The sequence below is a fragment of the Columba livia genome, chromosome 26, assembly GCF_036013475.1.
Source record: "Columba livia isolate bColLiv1 breed racing homer chromosome 26, bColLiv1.pat.W.v2, whole genome shotgun sequence".
NCBI classification, from domain to species: Eukaryota; Metazoa; Chordata; class Aves; order Columbiformes; family Columbidae; genus Columba; species Columba livia.
The window spans coordinates 4,744,114-4,759,068 of NC_088627.1; the positions used below are offsets into that span (position 1 = coordinate 4,744,114).

The 14,955-nt window shown below is 49.9% G+C and overlaps 1 protein-coding gene across 1 annotated transcript in view; it reads left to right on the forward strand.

The window, feature by feature from the left end:
• MAN1C1 (mannosidase alpha class 1C member 1) overlaps positions 1-14,955 on the forward strand; it is a 63,284-nt gene that overhangs the window by 31,817 nt on the left and 16,512 nt on the right. The window contains exons 4-5 of the mRNA XM_065041835.1: positions 12,001-12,116; positions 14,175-14,255. Of these exons, the coding sequence (XP_064897907.1) occupies positions 12,001-12,116; positions 14,175-14,255 (197 nt within the window). The remainder of the gene's footprint in view (positions 1-12,000; positions 12,117-14,174; positions 14,256-14,955) is intronic.

The following is a 14,955-nucleotide window of genomic DNA, read 5'->3' on the forward strand; positions in this document are numbered from 1 at the left end:
CTAGAACACAGTGTCTGTTCTGCAAAGCCCCTCCTGAGCATCTTCCACAGCTGCTTTTGGGAAGCGTGTTTGGAAGACAGAAAGGCACCTTCTTCCCAATTATTATAACGAAGCACCGCTCCTTTGAATTCGAAGATGAATTAGCGGTCTCTGCTCATTAACTGCTACCTATATCTCTCGAAGTTAATAGTTGCAGGTAGGACGTGTGTGTTTGTTTTAATAGGCCTGTTGGGACCCCTCCCGTTAAATGATGTGAGTCCTCAAGGAGGTATGTGAAGGAGCAATAAATAGTGTATAATCAGATTACCTTTAACCAGTCCAAACCTCATTTCAAACATCCAGAAGAGGAGACAGCAGCAGTATTTTGCCTCACCAGTATTGCTGTTGTCTTCTGCTTAACCTCCTTGAACTGTTAGTCCAGAATGTCTCCTTTCTTGTGAAATTACCGAGAAATTACCTCTGCTTCACCACATCTGAGCCCAGTTGCCCAAAGAAAGGAGAAAACCTCTTTCCCGGAGGAGCATTTGAATGGTTATTGCCTTCAGTTTTGTGCTGAGCTCTCCAGCGCCGACGTCGTCTGCCTGCCGTAGGATCTGTGTGCGGTGGGAGATGGGCCGGGCACGCGTGGGGGCTGGATTTGCTGTATCTCTCCCGTATTAAGGACGGTTCTTTCGAGGCTCAGCCAAACCGCTTCCCCCCCGTGACACTGTCAGACACACCGGTTTGATTGGGGCTCTGGGAAGTTTGGAGTCCGGCGGTAATGGGACAGCGCCTGTTTTTGGAGGATTGCTAATGATGAAAGATGGTTGGAGAAACTGGGGAAAAGAGGATTAAATCAGGGAGCTGCTGCCAAGCCTTAAATACTTTAAGAATCAGTTGGCAATAGGTACTCATCACACGTCTTCTCATCCCTTCCACTGAAGGGAGTAACTGTCTGAAGGGCTATTACTGTGACAAGCGATTCATTGTAATGCTGAACACCTTTTTAATTTATTTATTTTCCCAGTTCATAATAAGAATATTTCTAACCTGTTCCCACCCGGCTGATCTCCTCCAGACAGTCTGCTTTGCCACATTCCTCAATGAGCACGAGCTCTCTTTTTTCCTCTCTCTCCCCCATCACTTGGTTGGGAAAGAGCTGCCGCTGCTAGTTCAGTTTGAATGATAGACTTAATTCTTCAAGGGAAATTGATATTTGAAAAACATGAGTGGTTTGTAATCCAAGAAAGCTATTTCTCCCCCAGCTGGAACGCACTCTGTATTAAATTTGATCATAGCAACCTAAAAGCCGACACTTCACGCCGCCTCTCTGTGCTGCCAGATTTACCTAGAAAAGCTGCGCGGCGCATACGCTGCCACCCCCGGCGTGGTGCAGGTGAGCTGTGATTCACCAGCTCCGTGTGAACTTGGAACATCGCTCCTGTCGACGGTGAGAACCAGACCCAGCTCTCCGGTGAGCCAGATGTTCAGACCATCTCCTTGCTCAAAATTCCTTGTTTTCAGGTGGGAGGTGGGTCGGCGTGTTTGGCAGATGGCTCTTTGAGAGCGGCGTCACCTTTGAGTCTCTTTGCACAATCCGATGCCCACAGGCTCCAAGCCGCGTGCTCCAGGATTAGTTGCCCTCCTGTTTCTAAGCATCTTTTCAGGGAACAAGCAGCACTTTGACCTTTCCTTAATTGGGTGAGTGTGACATTATCCACCCTACAGTGTCTAGGGCTAAGTTTTGAGTTTATTATAGAAGCTTACAGAGTGGCAGTAACCTCTGTGTAGTCTTGAGTGATGCCCTGTGTTTATTAATATACAGGGGTTTCTGGTGGATCCACTAAGCATTTCTTCCAGAATTGTAAAAAAATGAGCATGTCTGGGGTTGGGTGATTGATAACGTGTTGCCTCAGGCCCCTCCAGCCGTGGCTGAGCCGCCCGTGGCCTGGGGCTCAGCAGAGCTCACAGAACCGCAGAATCCCAGAATGTCAGGGGTTGAAGGGCCCTGGAAAGCTCATCCAGTGCAATCCCCCCATGGAGCAGGAACACCCAGATGAGGTTACACAGGAAGGTGTCCAGGCGGGTTGGAATGTCTGCACAGAAGGAGACTCCACAACCCCCTGGGCAGCCTGGGCCAGGCTCTGCCACCCTCACCCCCAACAAGTTCCTTCTCATGTTCAAGTGGAACCTCCTGTGTTCCAGTTTGCACCCATTGCCCCTTGTCCTGTCCCTGGTTGTCACCAGAAGAGCCTGGCTCCATCCTCCTGACACTCCCCCTTTCCATATTGATCCCCAGGAATGAGTCCCCCCTCAGTCTCCTCTTGTCCAGCTCCAGAGCCCCAGCTCCCTCAGCCTTTCCTCACACGGGAGATGCTCCACTCCCTTCAGCATCTTGGTGGCTGCGCTGGACTCTCTCCAGCAGTTCCCTGTCCTGCTGGAACTGAGGGGCCACAACTGGACACAATATTCCAGGTGTGGTCTCCCCAGGGCAGAGCGGAGGGGCAGGAGAACCTCTCTGACCTACTGACCACCCCCTTCTAACCCACCCCAGGTACCATTGGCTTCCTGGCCACAAGGGCCCAGTGCTGGCTCATGGTCACCCTGCTGTCCCCAGGACCCCCAGGTCCCTTTCCCCTACACTGCTCTCTAATAGGTCATTCCCCACGTTATACTGGAACCTGGCGTTGTTCCTGCCCAGATTCAAGACTGTACACTTGCTGCTGGACATCGAGGGCTCTAAGGTGGGTCCTGCTCCTCCGGGCGCTCAGCCCCTCTCTGTACCTCAGGGGAGCGTATTTGGGGTGTGACCTTTGCACCGGTATCTACAGCAGGGAGTGAGGGAGATTAATAGAAAGAAAATGGGAAAATAACCTTGGATATGAAGTGTTTTCTGATGAAGTCCCTGAAGTGTAGGTGCAGTGGTTTATTTGGAAAGCAAAGAAAAATGAGGTTGCTCCAAAGCTAATGGACTTTTTTTTTTCCTAGTCTGCAGGAGAATGTGCTGATAAGAAAAGAAATAGATCTTTTCTAATTCTTGCACTACTTTTTTTGTCCCCTTTATCTCTCTCTGCTGCTGCCTTGTTGCTCACATGTAATTTGTTTAGTTTACCTTAAATAAAAGGAATAAAGTTACCGTGTTACAGCTCTCAGGCTCCCAGACAAAAGCCTCAATAAATAAGACCCAGTGCAAGGCTGTAACTCAGGGCTGGTGCTGTTGGCTTTGCAGGTTCCACCTGCAGGAGGCACCTGAGGGATCGGCTTGTAATGAGACAATTAGACTTTAACCTCTCTACTCGTTTCATTTGGATTTTCTGTTTAATTGATGTTGCCTGAACAAATCGTACCAGCCCCGTCCTAGAGATTACTGACAACTCATTTGATCCGACTCGTAATGGGAGCAGATTGTCTTGCTATTTCTTGAGAAGATCTTCTAGAACTGGATTGTACCTCCCAGCAGTGATTTCTAGTGCAAGGTTTCCATGCTAGAGGACAACTATGAGAGGACAAGTTAAAAATTGAAGTGGTGGGGGTGTTTTTTTGGCTGGTGATGCCGTTCCAGAGGGAAGATGAATGACCGTGTGAGGTGCTCAGGAGGAACAGAGACAGAAACGCCAGGTCAGAGGATGGTGGATAAACTAATGTGATCAATGGAGGTGGGAAAATGCCTCCTGCTTTTTTGCTGGCAGAACAAACCAAGGCCCAGAGTTGGCAGGAGCTCCAGCCTAAACCCAGATCCCATCTCAGGAGTTCAGGCTCCCAAGCGCTTGTTCACTCCGCAGAGGGGACTGGCGAATCGTCACTGCAAAGCAGTGTGCCCAGGTGGCCAAGAAGGCCAATGGTGTCCTGTCCTGTATCCAAACTGGCGTGGTCAGCAGGACAAGGGCAGTGATCCTTCCCCTGTGCTCTGCACTGGGGAGGCCACACCTGGAGTGTTGTGTTCAGTTCTGGGCCCCTCAGCTCAGGAAAGAGATTGAAGTGCTGGAGCGGGTCCAGAGAAGAGCAACAAGACTGGGGAAGGGACTGGAACACAAGCCCTATGGGGAGAGGCTGAGGGAGCTGGGCTTGTTCAGTCTGGAGAAGAGGAGGCTTAGAGCTGAGCTCAGCACTCTCTAGAACTACCTGAAGGGCAGTTCTAGCCAGGTGGGGATTGGGCTCTTCTCCCAGGCATCAGCAATAGGACAAGGGGCCATGGGCTTCAACTCTGCCAGGGGAAATTGAGGCTGGAGATGAGAAAGCAATTCTTTGCAGAGAGAGTGGTCAGGCATTGGAATGGCTGCCCAGGGAGGTGCTGGACTCACCGGCCCTGGAGGGTTTTAAACTGAGATTGGACATGGCACTTAGTGCCATGATCTAGTAAAGGGACTGGAGTTGGACCAAGGGTTGGACTGGGTGATCTCTGACATCTTTCCCAACCCAGTCCATTCTGTGATTTTTCACGAAACCGTGCAGTGATTTTTCACAGTTTGCTTTGCCAGGATAATCCCAAGCTGTGTAAAGGTGTGGATTTTCCCCAGCACCCAGCGCTGTCTGCCACCGTGGGCTCAGCAGCTCCCAGGCTGCTCACACAGATCTCTGGATCAAAGTTCAGGCTGGTCTCCAAGCACTATCGGTGCGAAAAAGAACCCAAAAGAACAAGAAAAGCGGCACTTGGAGATGGTTGCTTTTCAAAGGGCCATTTTAACAAGCCATTCATTTTAATCCAAGCCAGTTCAATCTTTTGAAGCCTCCAGCCCCAGCATAACCAGGAGAAGGGATCTCAGTGCTTCCGTCCTTGTTTTGGCCTGTGCCGCCTGCACCCCAAGACGCGAAGGTAAATAACCAGTAACAACCAGAGTCTTCTGTGCCTCAACAGTTAACAAGTTCATCATGTTTCACAGAAACCGCATCCTAATTTTTATTCCAAACAAGATTTCAGCACTAATTTTTGTTTTGACAAATATGATTTGACACAAGAACAGTGGGAGTCAAGCCCTTTCATTTTTGATCTAGGTTTACATTGCGCTGATCTAAATTCCTCCCCCTTTCCCTCTCGCCTTGCAGTTGTAAACTTGGTTATTAAAGTTAGCAAAAAGCGATTTGAAACTCTTTGTTCTGTAGCATTTTAACAGTCCTGCTCTATGCAAGATTAAGTATGATAGCTTCCTAATGACTTGTGCTGTTCATTTTAAGCGTTGGCACGATGCATTACTGTGCGGAGTTTTTAAATGGCTTTGTTGAAAATGAAGGATTCAGTTTCTGTTCACTGAGAAACTTCATACAGGGATGTTTGCCAGGGGGCAGGGCCAGCCCCCCTGGGTCTTGCCTCCGTGACATTAGAGATAATATTCCTTAACCTCTTTGCTTGCTCGAGTGCTTTGGCGCTGCGTGCTGCATTGGTGACAGGAGCTTGGGCTTCCATCCATCCCCGTGACAGCCAATTCATAACGGTGACAGCAGGGCTACGTGGCTCTCCAAACACAGGTGAGACGACACGAAGAAGAATTTTATTGGAGTTAAACCCTGACATCAGGGAGATGGTGTTGAAAACTGGCGAAGATACTTCTGCCGCTACGTGGGAACTTTTGTGCCGTTTCCAGCCTCGCAAAGCAGCGCAGCTCGGCAGCACTGAAACCGTCGTTATTCCTCGCACCTAGACAGCGAACTGGTGAGAGCTGAGACGACGATTGCCTCGTTGTGTGTGATTTAAGTGCTATTTTGGCTTTGCAGCGGGCCGGCCGCCCTTTGGATCGCACACCTGCGAGCCATCGAGCTTGGCGCGGCTGTGGGAGCGGGGCAGAACCGCTGGTGAAAGGCTTTTCTCCTTCCTGAGGAAGAGGGCTATTAAAGACCCCACTCTTAGCTACTCATTTGCTGAAGCATCACTTTTCCAGCTTTTCTAAAGACTCTTAAGGGACAGACTTGCAGCTGGGAGCCCTTCACGCCTCGTATCTGGCCTGTGATACTCCACGTTGGCTATTTTGGGAAGAGGGGAGTGAGGGAAGGCGACTCTGTCCCTCCCATCACAGCTGCTCCACTTTGTCTCGAAAAATCAAATATTTGCTGAGCTGTGGGAGCTGAACACGTCCTGGGATTCGGCCACTTGTGTGGCCTTTGGGAGCAGCAGGTGCGGGTCTGTGAGCTACGGCTGGTAGCAAAAGGACTCGAACAGTTAGATCCCCAGCCTGTTAATACCTTACCCTAAGGAGGTGATAACTGATTTTGATTTTGACAAAGAGGCTCTTTTTAATCCCCAAAAGCATAAGTGGAAAGTGATGTCTGTCAGGTAGGAGAGCTGGTTGGACTTCATAAGAATGGAGCTGGCAAAGCCAGAAGGGAGAGCGAGGACTTGGGTCACCTGCGCAAATGTGCAAAAGATTTAACGAGATTCTGGAGCCGAAATGTGAGTGGCTGTCCCAGCTGTCCCTTCCCTTTGGGCCTGTTATTCTGCATCCTGCTGAACAGAAACCCGCTGAGGTAGGGAGGTGAGTGAATCGTGCTTTGTTCCCAGTGAGTCACTCTGCTGCCTGAGTATTGTCTGTTCTCTCCTCAGTGAGTCACTGACACCTTATTGCAGCCGCTGACAGACCCCGGGCCGCTCCTGCTGGACAGGGTGATGGAGCTTCGTCTTGAAGGTGGATAAGGTGGCGTGAGGCTCCGCGGCCCAGAGGGCTGACGGATTTCCTCTGTTACAGGCAACACTTGAGCGGTTTGAACTGATAGAGCAGGAACAGAGCAGGGAAAGATAAAGCTTTTTCTGAGCGCAGCAAAATCCACAATCTGCTTTCCGGTGCCAAGGAAACGCATTGAAAATATCCTGGATGCTCTTGCAAGTGTTCTGCAGTCTCTTTGGTTTTCATTTTTCTTCATGGTCTGGTTCTGTTCCCTTTCCTTTCTTGATTTTGTCCTTCAGTCCCTGCTCACTTCTCAGCCGTGTAGCTGCTGTTAGATCTCCCCAGGACGGTGCCCTTCAGCTCGCTGTTGTCTGCCCGCGGGGTGCAGAGGGGCTTTCAAGTCGAAGGTTTTGACCTTGGCTGCAAGAAGCCGTGTGAAAACTTGTGGCTTTCTCTGCCGAGACCGTCGTCTGTTCTGTGTAGCTCCCACAGAGACTGAATAAGAGCTAAACCCAGGATAATGTCACAATCTCCCGATAAAAGGCAGTTCTGTGGTTTGAAGGGTGTGGTTTTTGCTCAGTAGATCATCTTAACTTCCTAAAAAAATGTAATCCTGTCCTCTGGGCGATGCCTGGATCAGTGTGCTATCCTGTGACCATCCCTTGTTGTTCCCCGGCAAACCTGCATTGTAAACAGGAGTTATCAGTATGGAAAGGGGCAGTGTCAGGAGGATGGAGCCAGGCTCTTCTGGGTGACAACCAGTGACAGGGCAGGGGGCAATGGGTGCAAACTGGAACACAGGAGGTTCCACTTGAATTTGAGAAGAAACTTGTTGGGGGTGAGGGTGGCAGAGCCTGGCCCAGGCTGCCCAGGGGGGTTGTGGAGTCTCCTTCTGTGCAGACATTCCAACCCGCCTGGACACCTTCCTGTGTAACCTCATCTGGGTGTTCCTGCTCCATGGGGGATTGCACTGGATGAGCTTTCCAGGGCCCTTCAACCCCTGACACTCTGGGGTTCTGTGCACGTGGCTTTATGGAACACCTAAGCTAGTGGCAGCAGGGACGAGTCAGGGATGGGAGAAGCGGATGAGCCCTTCTATTCAGATCATCTACCCCAGCGCATAACAAGCTGCTGTGGGCTTATCAGTGGTTTTTAGAGATGGCACTGCCATTAATGCCCACGAAGGCCTTTCTGTATCACTTGAATGCTCTTGTTCCTCCAGGCCGGCGTTCCAGCACATTCCGCTGTGGCCGTGGGGCACGGTGTGCGTACAATGCCATCTCTTCTCCACCGAGTGCTCCATTCAGCACCTTTCACAAGCATTATGTTAATTAACGTAACGTTTGTCAGTGATTTCTGTGGCAGTGCTCACAAGGGTGGGTGGGTGGCAGCAGGAACAGAGCAGCCTTGTTGCCTACATGGATGTCTCCATTCTTCTCGTGCACAAAAGAGCAAATCCACTGGGACGGGGTGGCACAGACCCTCCTTCAGCTCAGGAAGAGACGAACCTTTGTGCCGCTACCATGAGCTGCTCTCTCTGCAGATGGAACTCCATGCAGAGACCCTGTCACTTGCTGTCACAAGAGCTGTGTGAAGTCCTTCAGTTAGAAACACCCCTGGCCAAGTGTCCCTGTGTTCTGCCTGAGGTCCCAGTTCTTCCCACTGCTCCCAGTTGGAGGGTTCCTCCTTCCCATTCAGAATATGGCCATGGGCACTCAGTGGGCAGCGCAGGAGCTGGTGTGGAGCCCAGAGCTGTGACCAACAGACACACTTTTCCTTTTGGCCCTCAGCAAAGTGACCATCCCTCTCCCCATCATGAAGTGACCGTCCCTCTCCCCATCACGAAGTGACCATCCCTCTCCCCATCATGAAGTGACCGTCCCTCTCCCCATCACGAAGTGACCGTCCCTCTCCCCATCACGAAGTGACCGTCCCTCTCCACATGGGTCTGGCTCCCCTCCAGGCCGGTTTGCAGCAGGCTCCAGGGCGGCTTTTCTCAGCAGACAAGGCCTTAGACTTGTGGAGACAGGTGGAAACTTAGACACTGAGTCTTGCTTAAAAGTCATTGTTTCCATTTTTGGGTGCGAGTTTCTTTTGAGGGTTTCTTGGTTCCTACTTTAAACCTCCATCAGCGAGAGTACAATGAGGCTGAAACCCGTAATTAAGAGAGGGGAGTGTCAGCAAGAGTCACAAGTGACAGAGTAGGTTTTGATTCCCTTTCCTTTTGAAGCCGCTTCCCCTTTGATTAAATCGCTCACATTAGAATGTGTAGATCTGGAAAGGTGATTATTTTTCCACGTCTCAAAATAAGCAGCACGTCAAGCAGATACCACCACCTTTCTAAATGGGCGCGTATACATTGCAACAAACATTCTAGGATATGTATAGCTCCATCTTTTGACAGCCGAGTACAATCAGAGCCATTGGAGGTTGTGTCAGGAGCTGTGTCGTGGGCTGATGAAGCAGAAGATGCTCCTGGAGCGCAGAGGTAACGTGGCAGCGTGCACAGCGAGGTGAGGGTCCTTCCAACACGTCCCCTCTGTCCTGCCAAGTGACAGACGCACAGCAGTGACGTCCTGACGCCTGGTTTGCTCTGCAGGCTGGTGCGGGGGATGGAGGTTCTTTTTCTATTGTTCCCATGAGACGGCTGGAGCTGACACGGTAGCTCCTGGTGTCACGATGGGCTTTGTTTGCTGCCGGAAAAGTGTCAGCCGCGTGTTTTGCAACCGCTTCAAAGCTGGTGCAGAAGAAAGGCAACGTCGGCGAGACCCTTGTACAAAACACACAGCCTGCGGTTCGTCACATACACCGTGTTTAGGGGAATATTGAAAACAAATGTTTAAAATGACACAAAGACAAAGCAGCGGGGGAGCGAGTTTGCCCTCCGCTTCGGCAAACACGGGGAGGGAAGCGAAGCGGCTCCGAGCTGTGCTTCAGCGAGGATCCGAGCGCGTTCCTAATCCCCGATGCAATTCATGTATTTAAAGGCCTGACTTGCTAAAAACATCAAAGGCTCTATAAATTCGAGCAGTATTTTTCACTTCAATTAATCATCCCAGAAAATTGTAACTTTATTGTCTCTGTTTAGTAGGAGCGAATCCAACTTCTCTCATTGTCTCTCTGCAGATTATGAAGGGCTTTGTGGAATATATCATCAAATTAAATGGAGCCTGTTAGTGTTGCTGTTGGAATATCACAGTAACGGGCTGTGCCTCAGGCAGCCTTGCCCTTCCTTCTCTTTAGCAAATGTTTTGCCTCCGTCCGTGTTGTGCTGAGCTGGTGTGTCTCTCCTTGCTAATAGGAAAGTGTATAAAAATCACATAATCATTAATATTGAAGAATCATTAAGGCTGATAAAAGCAGCTCTGACTGCAATGATGTTGTTTTCCATGGTCACTGCTTTTGGAAAACGTGCCGTCCAAACATCAGCTCGGTTGTTTTTTAGAAGCCACCAGTTGATCTAGTGGCTGTTTGACTCCATCTATTGCACTCTCGGAGATAACTCCAGTTAGATGAGCATCTCACAAGCCTGCAGGAATAAATGGATTTCTAGAGGTTGTCTCTGCTGCCTTCATCCTTTTTCCACAGCCCCTGTTTCTGATGCAGACAGCATCCGAGAGCCAGCAAGCTGTAGCTGAGCGCTAAAGTCTTGGTTGGGTTTTTATTAAAGCAATGATGTGCTGACTGGCTGAAAAGTGTCAAAACTGCAATCTTGTAACATCAACAAAATAAGGCAGGATGCCTTTCTTACGGGAGAGGAATGCTGAAAGCATCAATGAGCCCTGCGGGAAATCGCTGGATCTGAGCACTTCTCTGACGAAAAGGCACCGTGTACATCAGACGCGGTCGCGCTTTTTTCCTTAATAAGAAAAGACCGAAGTCTAAAGGTTCAAGACGTGTCTCACCTTTGCCTCCCCCCCCTCTGCAGCAGCTCCTCAACAGTCCATCCAGCTGGGTTTTCCTCTCTTAAGCAGAACTGGAGTTGAAGTAGCACTGGGGGTGTTGCAGAAGTGCCAAACGGATCTGAGCATGCAATGAAAGAGCCGGGGGAATTGGGGGCAGTGTTTAAAGTCTGTTAGCAAGCAAAAGGAACCGACCTGAGCCAAATAGCAGCGTCTGGGGAAAACCCCTGGGCGTGAGCAGCGTGTGTGAGTCTTTGTGGTTACACTGGAAAGGGAGATAATCGGGACAGAGGCATTACCAGCAGTTTCTCCTGCAGAAACAAAACCTGAACCTCATCCAAGCATCTTTGCTGCCAGAGTCTGCGAGAGGTTTGACTGTCTGGTGGGACGGTGGAGTTTGGGGGTGCGGAGGCGGCTTCACGGTGCATCCGCAGAGCCGTGACCGGTGGGGATGCCAGACTGGAACCCTCCACCTGGGGATTTGTGTTCGCAAGTTACCCAGGAAAGTGACGGCCTTGGAATTCAAGCACAAAGAGCTTTGAGGCACAATGTGTTTCTAACCCTTTGCTTTCCCATCTTAGGAATGTTCTTAGGGACCCCTGAGAGAAATAAAACTCCAGCACTGAGGTGTTCCAGCCCAGGGTTGTTAACATCTCTAGTTTCATTTAATCTCAACTGTTACAAGATTGTCTGTCTATACACCCTCCGTAGTTTTCTTGGCCATGTCATTTCTCTCATTGGAAGTTCTCCTATAGCCCGTTTGTGTAAGACAACGCTTGGGATGCCATTATTTGACATGGATGACGCGGTTGGTCCAAGTACTTGGTCGGCATTTGCTTCCGCAGCTGGAGAACGGTGATCGCGCTCATGGGCACAGCCCTGCCAGCCAAAGGAAGGGAGGTGTCCCAGAGTCACCCGCTCTGGTCAGGGCTCATCGAGATGAGTTTCTGGTCTCTCTGCTGTCAGGTGAAATTGTGGTTTGTGTACGTGCTGGTGGTGGGAAACTCTGGGTCATGGCGTGGTGCAAAAGTACTTTGTGCCGCAGACAGCAAACACAAAACCAGGACAGAACGGTCAAAGTCCTGCCTTGGATGCTCTTGCATAATAAAAGCACAATTCTCTTCCCTCACTGAGAAGAGGGTTATGCTTGTAACTGAGTTAGAAAGAGGCTGAATTAGGGTTTACAGCTGAACAAAGGTTGGGGATGGAGTTGCCTGACCACTTTGGCCCAGACAAGAACTGGAACACAAGGCCAAGACTTGTAGTCATGGCTGATGGCTTAAAGTGTGGACCCTGAGCTGCTCCTTGAGGGTGATTTTTCAGAAGTGTCAGGTGTTTGAAAAATGGGCCTCCCCAAAGCAATCCATCCTGGGTAGCACTGCTCACCGCTCCTGTTAGAGCTCGTCTGGATCCCGTCCACACATCCCCAGTGGTGGCACTGGAGGCACTTTCCTACCCCAGCTCCTGCAGATCCATTTAGAGCTAAATTCTGCGTGATTTCATGGCGCTGTTTGTTTGCAATGCAGGAGGCCTTCGAGGAGCTACGGTGGTGGACGCCTTAGATACTCTTTACATCATGGAACTCGAGGAGGAATTCCAAGAAGCAAAGAAGTGGGTGGAGAAGAGCTTTGACTTGAATGTGGTGAGTCAGTTACTGGGAATGTCTGTCTGTGTCACAGAAACACTGCGTGTTCGGCCAGTTCTCATCACAATCCTCTCTAAGAATCATTTTGGGAGGGGAACTATGAAGTTTGAGGGGGAAGAAACCACTCAGCTCAGTGGTTTTCTTTTTTAAGGCCAAACTAGTGTGCTGATTTACCCCAAATTCAGCCTGTCCGCGGCCCAGCGTTCCAGCCAGGCCGAAAATGAGATGCAGTGCTTCATGTTTGTTGCGTTTTGGTCTGGGTTATGAAAACATCTATAATTATTAGATACTCCAAGGAAGTTCTGTTCATCAAAGAACAAGTTCTGTTTCACCAGTTAAATGTCTGCCTGCGATGAGACGAGTTTTCTCTCTCCATGCTGTAGATTCAGATTGAAAACACTAATCTTATTGTTGGTTTGTCACTGCCGGGACTTGCGCAGCGGCAGCATATTGAGCCTGGCTTTGTAAGGACGGGCCTTACATCTAAAAATGGCCAGAGGCGCTCGCTCTCCGCGGCCCTTGGAGCTTTCCAGGCCACCTTTTAGTGCTGCTATCAGCCTTGCGGGGGCTCTGGGCCCACAGGCCCGGCCGTGCTGGCAGATGAAGGATTCAGTCCCTTATCTCACTTTGTGGCCGGGGCCTCTTGCCACAGCTCTATCGATCTCCAAGCCAGCTCTTGTGTTTCTCATGGGAGAGCTGATGGGATCACACCAGTGACACACAGAGAATGTCAAAACCACAGTGCAGGGCAAACTTCTCTATTTTTTTAATGCCAGCCTAGTTGTCTGTTGTGAAAAATGGTTCTCCCCGTGGGAACAATGCGTGCAGCTGCCTTTCTAGAAAAGCATCATTTGGGAGGGCACGACTGGCATTCATATATTCATGAAAGGAAGTCCACATCTGATAAATTTGGTGAGTGCTCTCAGTACGTTACTGAATCGATAAACAAGGGACAAAATCAACTGGGAGATAATTTATCTGGATTTCATAAAAGCTTTTAATCTTGGCCTGCAGAATAGATTGATCTGCAAAGACAAGAATGAATGGTATGGATTGATCGGTGGAGTCAGAAAGCACAGCAGAGGGCGAGGAGGAGGGAAATTAATTAGACATTGGCTCTGTACGAGGAACTCTGATAGTCCAGAAAAGCGAGGCGGCGACTCCAGGGCCCACCAGCTCTGTTTGGAACGGGCGTCACACAATTTCAGTCCTTGTCGCTCCGCTTTGTAACCCGCAGGTATTTGGAAAGGTGCAGAGGGTCAGGTGCCCCTTTGCTTTGCCCTCCTCACTGCAAACACTGCGTTGGAGGACGATCTTGCTGGTTTTTGGCTTCATGCATTTGCGTGAACCATTTGTCACGCAGATTCAATGGCCAAGCAGCGTGTGTTGTTTAAAGGCGCGTTTTGAACGCAATCGTTTTGACATTTGCTGATCGTCAGCCGAGCAGGTAGAGCCAAACTCCTTCCAGATGAGTGGGCTGTGGAGCGGCTCGGTGACCCGTGTCCGTCTGTGTCATCGCACTGTTTGTCTTTCCATAAACCTGCCATTGTCATCACCCCACAGACAGGTCCCCTCCGAGCCTGCAGACCGGGGTGAGTCCTCCAGTGACAGAAAATACCTACTGAGTGCAATAAGTGCATTTAATTCTATCTAACGCAGCGCCCTCTTCACCATAGAAAATTGGGAAAGTCATTTTCCATGTGGTTGTACAGTTGCCTCTTTAAGTAAAACATTTCGAGGGGCAAATTTTCCCCTAAACTAAAGAGTTTTGCAGGGCGTAACTCAAGGCAGGGTTGGATGGATGGACAATACATCTGCCCTGACTGATTTCCATATTGTCAACTGGTGATAAATGGGCAGTTTGGTGTTTTTCTTCCCTTCAGGCTCCACCTGTCACTGTAGAGCAAATAAAGCGCAGTGAGATCTTTGCGGAAAAGCCGCGTTGCGCTGTGGGTGAGGACGGGGAGGCTCAAGGATCTGCCTGCAATCTGTTCCCCGTAGCTGCCGTTTGTGTGTCCAGACTTTGCAATCAAGTGTATCCTTATGTATTTTCAGAACGGAGAAGCATCCTTGTTTGAGGTGAACATCCGCTATATTGGAGGACTGTTGGCCGCCTACTACTTAACCGGAGAAGAGGTTTGTTTCAGCAGCTCCGCATGTCTCACAGTCACCGATAATGAACTGAAAGGGTTCTCCAGCAGCTTTTCTCTGAGCATCAGATAATCCCTCCATAACAACAGGCTAAGCCTATCGTTTTTATGAATATCGAAATGCCACTAATGTTCTTTTAATTAAGCCTCGCATAATTACCTTGCACATACCGAGCACGGCTCATTTGCAAAGATCTTTTCTCCTGTGGGCAATTGTAGCAAGACGTGTTTTCGGTCGGACACATTGCTCCCCGGTGAAATGCCATTTGCAGTGATCGTTGTCTTTGTACTCATTCCTGTGTATTCTAAACATGAGCAGTATTCCATCCAACATCATTCCAGACCCCATCACGGACTAAGAAGGGCACCTGGTTAGTGGAAAGTGCTTAAAACTCAACCTGGCCGGTGCCTGGAGCGGTAGTTCTGTCCTGGTTGAAGCAGGAGGCTCTCACTTCCACTTTTCTTCTTTCTCTCCAGCCCAGCACAGCCCAGGCCTTAATGCCATAATCTGTTTGATAATGTGACTGGACTGGAATTTTACAGCTGGCTGTAGAGATGAAGAGATTATTCCTCTGCCCTGGGAGTCTTAGGCGAGCGGAAAGTCTGATTTAAGGGGGAGTTTTGTGAGCGGAGGACCTGGCAGCCTGGCTCTGGAGTGGAAGCTCAGCCCGTGGCTGGGTGCTGTG